Here is an 8,700-nt window from a genome sequence, read left to right as displayed (position 1 = left end):
CCACACAAAGCTTTCACTGCTCTGCTGTCCTTTTGGACTCTAATGTGGGCGGAGCCTATAGTAGCTTTCATTGTGTAAAAGATCACCTAGACAGGTTATGGAGAGACAGACAACCATTCGTGTTCACATTCACACCTGCAGGCAATCATTGGAATCACCAGTTAACATAATAATATATGACTTTGGACTCTGGGGAGAAGTCAGATAGGTAGAGGGAGAACATGCAAACTTCACACAAACAGCCCAGCTGGTGGATTCAAACCAACAACTTTCTTCCTGTGAGGCAACAGTATGAACCACAGTCATTCAGCTCATGGTGGTCTAAGAAGTTTGGAAGGAAAGTGACTAAACTTCTTTAACTTTCTTGAAGACGTGTCACCTCTCATCTAAGAGGCTTTTTCATTTCTAAAAGCAAACAGTAGAGAGTCTCAGGTATTTGAACCTCAGTGAGGGTTTTACTTTAAGTGGGTCATAGACCCACAATTAATGACGTGAGTCATCACATGAGCCAAGCTGTGAAAAAAGGTGCGAGCGTCTGGGGAGGGTCTGTGCTGGCGGACGTTGGTTACTGGCCTGGTAGCCTGGCTACCCTTGGGTGGGTCTGGGACGGGTGTGGAGGCTTGGGGGTCTGGGGGTGCTCCGCCCTGGTCTGGGGTGCTGGCTGGGCCTTGGGGGCTTAGGTCCTGGTTGTTGTGTCGCCGGAGCTGTGGGCGGGTGGGTGCATGGGGGCTCAGCCCCGGTGCAGGGGACCTCTGGTGCATCGGCCCAACTGGAGGGCTCTCTAACTGGTGAGGAGGCTGTTATATCTTTGCAGGAGGTCTCCTCTCTACAGGAGCTCACTCTGCAGGTGGGGGAGAGATATAGGAGAGGTAGAGAATGAACTCAACCTGGGTGTCTATTGTCTTGTGTCGTTTGGGAGATGATTGGATGATGGGGTGGGTGCAGTTTTCTCTGCGGTGGGGTCGGGTGGGCTGCCCCGGACTCTGTGGGGCTGGGCGGTGCTGCTGCTGTGGGCCCCAGTCCGGATGGGCCTGGGTCCCCTTGCCCTGGTGGGTTCCAGAGTGTGGGGGTGCCTACTGGGGTTAGCGGGGGAGCTGACCCCAGGGAGGGGCCGCTTTCCCCTCCCTTTCCTCCCTCCCCATCCTCAGCTGCCTCCCTCTCATCTCATGGCCTCCAAAGTATGGAGGCCTATCTCCCCTCACCACACTCCCTGCCGGTAGCTCAGACGTTGGTGTGTTGGTGGTTCTTGTCGACTGGGGCTGGGCGCTCATGTATGTACCGGCTCACTCCTGGTGGCCGATTGGCGGGGCCTGGCGCCTGTGGCCCGGCTGAGCCCCTTCCGGGGGGTGGGGTGCCCTCAGGCCTCTGGCCTCTGGGCCTGAGGCTCGGTCCTCTCTGGCACAGCTGGCTGCCGGCAGAGCCCACGGGCACGCCACTGACACCCCCTCTGGCCTCTGCTCCGTAACTGCTGGGTGACCTCTTGTTTGGGGCTCTACTCTACTCAGCTCTTCCCCGGAGGGTGGGAAGGTTGCCCCCCTTTGGTGGTCCTCCTTGGGTCCTCGTACTCTGGGGCCTCTGGATGTCTGGGGCCTGGATCTCCTCCATACCTGCTTCATGCCCTGGGGGACGGGGCTATGGCTCCCCACACTCCCTAGCACAGTGGTCCCCAACCTTTTTTGCGCCACGGACCGGTTTATGCTCGACAATATTTTCGCAGACCGGCCTTTAAGGTGTTGCGGATAAATACAACAAAATAAAACTAGTACTGGTACCGAAAAAAAGAAGATTGATTCATAACACACGTGAAAAGACCCAGGAAAACCGAGTTAACGATAAAAACAATAACAAAATAACGCTGAAAACCGATAAAGACCTTCAAAACCATGCATTTCACACCTGAGCCTCAACTCTCACGGCCCGGTACCAAATGACCCACGGACCGGTACCGGTCCGAGGCCCGGGGGTTTGGGACCGCTGCCCTAGCAGATCGTTACATGGAGAAACCCTTTGAATACAAGTGTGCTGATCCACACAGGTGTACACACGGCTGTTCACAGACACAAACTACATCTTTCTTGGCTGCTACCTCAAAGCACATTGTGCGCTGTCGATCTTGCGTGCTGCACAATAACATTTAATATTTAGTATCTACTGTTATCTACTGCTAGCTAGTTCATTGTGATGGTGTTGTATTTATTATGTTGCTCTTTATTGTTTTTCTCTTCTGTTTTTTTTTCTCCATATAGTTGATCCAGGTGTTTTGTTTGTTTTTCTTTCTTTCTCCCCCCTTTCTCACGTCTCTTCTCCCCTCTATTTTTCTTTCTCTCCCTCCCTCTCTTTCTTTCATTCTTTCTCCCTGTCCTATCCCCTAATCATGTCTGTCCCGTCTGTAACAACCGAAAATAAAATAAAATAAATACATAATTAGAATAAAGGTCAATCAAATGGACCAATATGGCAAGGCCATGATGATCCACTTGGTAAAGTAAATCTTTCTTGGCCTTAAGACAACAATTCTGATGGCTAAAGATCTAAATGGGACAGGCAAAAGGCCGTTATGGAGCTTTTTGTACTTAAAAAACACATTCATGAATCAAAGCTAATCAGTGCTCTGTGTATGACTTATTTAGTGAGTCAAAAATACAAAAGAGTGGCAGTACAGATGAAAGTTTACAGTTTTACCATTGTTTTAAGTCACAGTATGTGTGTCTGCTCAGACTTTCCAAGCGGTAAATGTGAGTTTAGTTCCACAAAAAACAAAAAACAAAAAACTTTTCAACTGGTAACTCAGAATTTCCAACTTCTGGCTTATTCAGAAATTATCACCGGAGATTTTGGGTGAGAATGCTGTGAGAGGTTGCCTCACCCCATCATGTGATGTATTGAGGTCACCTGAAGAAAGATACTAGTGGGGGTTGATGTGCCTGGGAAGAGATCTCAAAACAGGATTGTAGTTGGCTGACAGCTGACACCATAAGGCACCACCTCTGGTTAATGATGGTCATTCACAGTAGAGACGGCCTCTTTCACTCCTCTTTCAAACCATCATACTTGTCTGTTCAAAATGTGAACACTGGCACCTATGAGTGATATTTGATATGATATTGGGAACAGATGAAACCAAATAAATATTTGGAGATCATTGTCTGTGCATAATCCTGGAGAGTGAGTGAGTGAGGTGGCCTGAAACTGAGAACAACACATTTTGGGAAGACAGCATTCATGTATCGCACAATAAATGTCTGTGGATCTACACAAACATTGACTGATAAGATGACTCAAGATAAAATATTCCAACATTATGATGATCCACAGCACACTGTACACATCACATAAAAGTCTCTGAGAATAAAACATAATTATGAGCTGGTAAATATGTCACCTGACCTGAAACAACAGGAGGTAAGAAGCAAACACAAGAAGCAAGCCTGCATGTTTGCAGTGGACAGGAAATGTGAACACGTCACACAACTGCTGTGGTCAAAGCTACAGGAGCTGTTTGAGGTTTGTATAAAAGGAAAGGAAGCACAGAGAGGCCACAGTCAGAAGAAACACTCTGGTCTTATCTGTATTAAATGCAGCTTCTCTTTTTATTATTGATGTAAAGTCAAAGTGTTTGAGATCAGCTGAGGATCAGAGTGCAGCAGGGCTGGATGTGAGGATGGGGCACTCTTTGCTCTGCATGACGGGGTTATTGTGTAAGTACATTTGTGACATTGTTTGAATGGCACTGATTAATGAAAGTGTTTCTCATGTGTGAGAATTAGAGTGTATCACTGGTTTGAAGTGTTTATGTGAGAGTTTGAACAAAGCATGTTTGTGATGTTTATGAAAGTTACAGACAAATGTTGGCTGGTTCCTTGGTTCAGTTTAGTCTGAGTATCGTGTTGGATACATCGCTGCTTGTTGCACTTGACTCATTGCTGTGTACAAGTTCATATATTAATAGTGTTTTATGCACAGAAATATTTTGATGAGCAGTAACTGTGTCATGTGAAAACTTATCTTTAAAAAAGACTTTTGTTCATTTTGATTTTGATTTTCTGTCAGTTTGACCCTGATGATGTTTAATCTTTACTTTAGTGCTCGGTTCTCTCTTCTACGTTAATGCTGAAGGTGAGAAATGGTTCATTTTCCTTTCTTCATATTTATCAAATATGAATAATTTTGCTCTGATATTTCATGCACCATTTTGAATCACATTCTGTTTCTCTGTTTGTGCATCGTTTTATTTAAGATACTAAATGGGTTTATAAACAGTGAGTGAGTTAAATCCTGCAGGTCTGTGCAGTCACTCTGTGGTTTTACTCAGAATATTAATTAACTGCTTTAATTTGTTTCACAAAAACACATCTTATTATTTTCAAGTCCAAATGTCACCAGGATGCAGTAAATCTTTTGACTCTTAACAGCAGCAAGAAAAATCAGTTCAGCTTCAAAATGACTTGATGCTTCCATCAATCTCTAACTTGATGTGTTTATGTGAACAGTTCCCAATAAGCCCACCGTGATCCTCGAACCATCCTGGCCTCAGATATACAGCAGTGAGACAGTCACTGTCAGATGTGGAGGAACTCAGTCGCTGTTTGTATGGAGAGATGGCACATTAATCAGACCATCAGCATCTGAATACATAATCAGCAGAGCTACTGAGGCTGACAGTGGAGGATACAGCTGCTGCACCATGAGTCTTTCAGTCTGCAGTGACATCATCACACTGACTGTATCATGTAAGTTGGACACATTTCATTGAGTCATATTGTTCTTTGTTTTAGTTTAGTAACAAAATCAGAGAAAATCGTAACAAACATTAAACACAGATGTGATGATCTCAGTTTCTTCAGTACCTGCACATGTGTAGTTTCCACCACTGCAGCTCAGAATTATACACAATTATTTTGTTTTTATAATTTATTTGAAGTTGTGGATCAAACATGATCAATAAATACAGAATAAGCAGAGCTGCTGTCTGACGATGGAAATACAGATGCTGAAAAAAGAAAAGGCTGATCATCAACAGAGAAGAGTTCTGTTATCACATCACAGCCCTGGTTGGGGTCGGGGATAGCATACAGTATGAAAAACATCTGTGTGAATTATGACTGATAAATGCTGCTGACTGTGCACTGGTTATGCATCTTTATGCATATATATTTATGTGATCATGATCCTTAAAACAAACATTTAAATAAAAAACAGATTAACAAAAAATCTGATAATAAGAGCGACCACAATCAACTGGCCTCAGATCAGCTAACAGTGTATAGTTCACCTGTCTCTGCATTTAGGAGTACAGTTTGGTGGCAGAGCATAAAAACAGTCTCACCTGATTCTTGATTCACTCGGATAAAGTTTTCATCATGTTATATACATCCAGCGTTAGCTCCTGGCTCTCTAGCTGGCTAACAGTTAGCTGAGATACCTGTGCTGTCCTCATGTGTGCTGCTGCCAGTTGTTGATTCTCATCAAATTTGTTTTGAAGAAACTTGTTGTTCTTGTGCTGTTGGTGCCTGTTTGCATCAAGTGTGATGATCACACTGAGATCAGGGACCGACCTACCTGAGAAACCTAAGATCTATTATTGAACTCCATCCATCTTCTTAACCCATCATCCAGGGTCGTGACCTATTAAGCACTTACTGAAATAAAAAAAATAATTATTATGAATTAATAAAAATAAATTGGATTTTTTTAAATTACTATTGAGTTTTTATGTTGAAATCTTTATTTGTTATATAACAAAGTTTTTCCTGAAGTAACTGACAGTCTGATGTTTGTCTTTCCTGTAACATCAACAGCAAGTAAACCCAGAGCCACACTGACAGCACAAAGTTCAATCATACCAGCAGGGGGCAGTGTGACACTGAGCTGCTCTGTGGAGGGCTCTGCTGGCTGGAAGTTTGACTGGTTCAGACGTGATTCACAGTTTTCTGGAGCTCAGAAAATAGGAGCTGGAACATCAGAGCACACGATCAGTATTTCAGAAGGAGGCATCTATTACTGCAGAGGAGGGAGAGGAGATCCAGTTTTCTCCACAGAGGACAGTGCTGCAGTTACAATTCAGAAACAAGGTGAGGGTGAAATTGTGTTGTGAAATAAAAAAAAACAAACAATGACTACATTAAAGTAACCATTTATAAATATAATTTTTTCAGTTTAATATTTGTTTTTATTTATTTGTTGAACAGTTTGGGCTGCTGTGAAACTGCAGCACAGCTGGTCTCAGATATTCACTGGTGAGACAATCACTCTCAGATGTGAGATTCAGGGAGGTGAAGGAAAGGTGTGGAAATATGAATGGACAGCACCCAACACAAACAGCCCTCCAACATCCAGTGAATACAGGATCAGCAGAGTTTCAGTGTCCCACAGTGGAGACTACAGATGTCGGGGTAGCAGTGACTATCTCTTAACAGGATGGAGTGATGCCTTCAGACTGACAGTTTCATGTGAGTTGGACCATGATTCATGCTGACATTTCATGTTTTCATGTTTACATCTGTCTACTACTCTTTAGTGTTCATTCGAAACTGAACTGGTATTTGAAGTTTGAATATTTATTTTGTCATTAATTAATTAATTTTGTTATTGTTATTTTCCCCAAAGTAAATGATAACATGATGTATGTTTTCCTGTATCTTCAACAGCAAGTAAACCCAGAGCCACACTGACAGCACAAAGTTCAGTCATACCAGCAGGGGGCAGTGTGACACTGAGCTGCTCTGTGGAGGGCTCTGCTGGCTGGAAGTTTGACTGGTTCAGACGTGATTCAGAGTTTTCTGGATCTCAGAAAATAGGAGCTGGAACATCAGAGCACACGATCAGTATTTCAGAAGGAGGCATCTATTACTGCAGAGGAGGGAGAGGAGATCCAGTTTACTACACAGAGGACAGCAGTGACGTCACAGTTGTGGAGACTTGTGAGTTTTAAACTTTCTGTTATTTAAGTTTGTCATGTGTTTCATACAAATGTAGAAATAAACATTGTGGCATCAACTCCAAAAAAAACCTGCATATTTATTGCTCATTAGCTGCTGTTAGTCTTCAAATTGTGTTTAATATTTGTATTAAATATTTTTGGCCTCTCTTTCTAAATGCTTCTTTATCCTAAACTGACTTTAAGTGGACATGAAAGACTGTGTATTAAGCCATAGAGCCATAAAAACAAACAAACAAACAAAAAAAATAAAGGTTAATCCTGAAAATGTTGTCATCCGAGGTCATCAACAGCTCAGCTAACATCAGGTCAGATCAGGGTCGGTAACCCGCGGCTCTTCCGCCCCTCAGCTGTGGCTCCCGCAAACTTTGGGTGAAAAAATTAAAAATAAAAGTCCCACACAACATCCCCAACATCTACAGGAGGAAGTTTGCAGAGTGAGAAAAAGAAAAGTGTGTTTATAGCAGCAGCTACTGCAGCCAGAGAGAGTCTGACAGGCCCAGCTGTGAGCCACATGTTAGTATCCAGCTGTTCACTGTGTTCACCGCCTCCAGAGGAAGAAAGTGTGCTGCTGTGACCTTCCCACGCCTCTCTCCATCTCTGCACTTTGCCATAAGTTGACCCAGAGCAGAAAGCTAGTTAGCAGCTACGAGCCAAACTCAGAACACTGAGCATCAGCCAGAGGTCTCCGTGGGTCAGAGCCGTGGATCTGGAGAGAAACCTGCCGTTCTGACACTCATGTCAACATGACAAAGTCTGCTTTCCATAAGGAGACAAATTTGTGTTGAAAGTGTTACAAATGTGCACGATATGATCAACAAGCAATGATTTGTGACTTGAAAGCAGCTCACATTTGTGGATCTGTGTGAAGCTGGCAGTTAAGTTAGACTCAAAACCCCACGTGGGCACGAGACGTGATCTGTGCGTGTCAGGTGACTCGTCCATATGTATTTAAGCTGTTGTGAGCTGTGTATTATCACCAGATCTGCTGTTATTGTGCAATAAATATCTTTATGTTTTCGACCCTGAGCTGATGTATTTTATACTCAGGGCTGCCCGTGGCTGCATGAAAACAACAGAAGATGATCGCTCATTGAAATGGACTGAAGACATAATTATATACAAAGAGTTTTCATGATTATTCTTCTTATTTTACAATTATTTGACCACAGCTACTTAGACCCCCGGAGAGCAGCCATTTTGGGTTTCTACCTTAGACCCCCGCGGAGTCATCATTTTGCGTTTCTACCTTTAAAAGCCGGAGAGCAGTCAAATGCTGGAAGTGGAAGCTAAATTGGCTAGTCATTCATATGTATATTAGGTTGTTACCTAGGAATTCTGGAGGGAGGGGAGTGGGGGTGTGTGATTGAGGGGGTGGGGGAGTGGAGTGTTTCAGTTTGCCATCTTAGGGAGAAATCAACACACATGGGTGTAGGTCCTTTGTTGCTGACATTTATTGATAAAAACAGTACAAAAAACCAACCATTTGTACACATATGTACAAATAATAATAAAAAGTGAGTGAGTACATTTCAACATTTTCAGCAATCACTCACAATCCTGGCACTGCCATGGTATCTGTCGTCTGCATTTACCACATGTGTATCTGTAGCAGTGAACACATCGCACAGTGGCCTGATTTTTCTTGCATTTGTGTTTGACCTGACACGTGGCTCTTTTTCCAGGGCCAGGTGTGGAGGGTTGTGTCCGAAGCAACTGTTCTTTTCTTGCCTTCTTCGGAGCTACATGAGAGCGAGCCAACT

At 43.5% G+C, this 8,700-nt stretch overlaps 1 protein-coding gene across 1 annotated transcript; it reads left to right on the top strand.

Annotated features, from left to right (window-relative positions):
• The first annotated feature begins 3,661 nt into the window (after positions 1-3,661).
• LOC146636237 (putative high affinity immunoglobulin gamma Fc receptor IC) lies at positions 3,662-6,931 on the top strand. The gene is made up of 5 exons (XM_085350310.1): positions 3,662-3,698; positions 4,084-4,116; positions 5,799-6,071; positions 6,189-6,449; positions 6,648-6,931. The coding sequence occupies exons 1-5, from the start codon at positions 3,662-3,664 to the stop codon at positions 6,929-6,931; spliced, it is 888 nt and encodes a 295-aa protein (XP_085206436.1).
• The last annotated feature ends 1,769 nt before the right edge of the window (positions 6,932-8,700 follow it).

Source organism: Diplotaxodon limnothrissa, linkage group LG3 (assembly GCF_057381915.1).
Source record: "Diplotaxodon limnothrissa isolate DT_005_m linkage group LG3, D_limnothrissa_male_GT1.1, whole genome shotgun sequence".
Classification (NCBI taxonomy): Eukaryota; Metazoa; Chordata; class Actinopteri; order Cichliformes; family Cichlidae; genus Diplotaxodon; species Diplotaxodon limnothrissa.
Note: the sequence above shows the minus strand (reverse complement) of the source record. Positions and strands in the feature narration are given on the sequence as shown.

Excerpts from the sequence above, each read along its gene's own strand:
- LOC146636237 (XM_085350310.1), top strand. The coding sequence starts at position 3,662 with ATGGGGCACTCTTTGCTCTGCATGACGGGGTTATTGT. Across the intron at positions 3,699-4,083 it reads CTGCATGACGGGGTTATTGT|TGCTCGGTTCTCTCTTCTAC; the intron begins GTAAGTACATTT and ends TCTTTACTTTAG. Across the intron at positions 6,450-6,647 it reads CTTCAGACTGACAGTTTCAT|CAAGTAAACCCAGAGCCACA; the intron begins GTGAGTTGGACC and ends TATCTTCAACAG.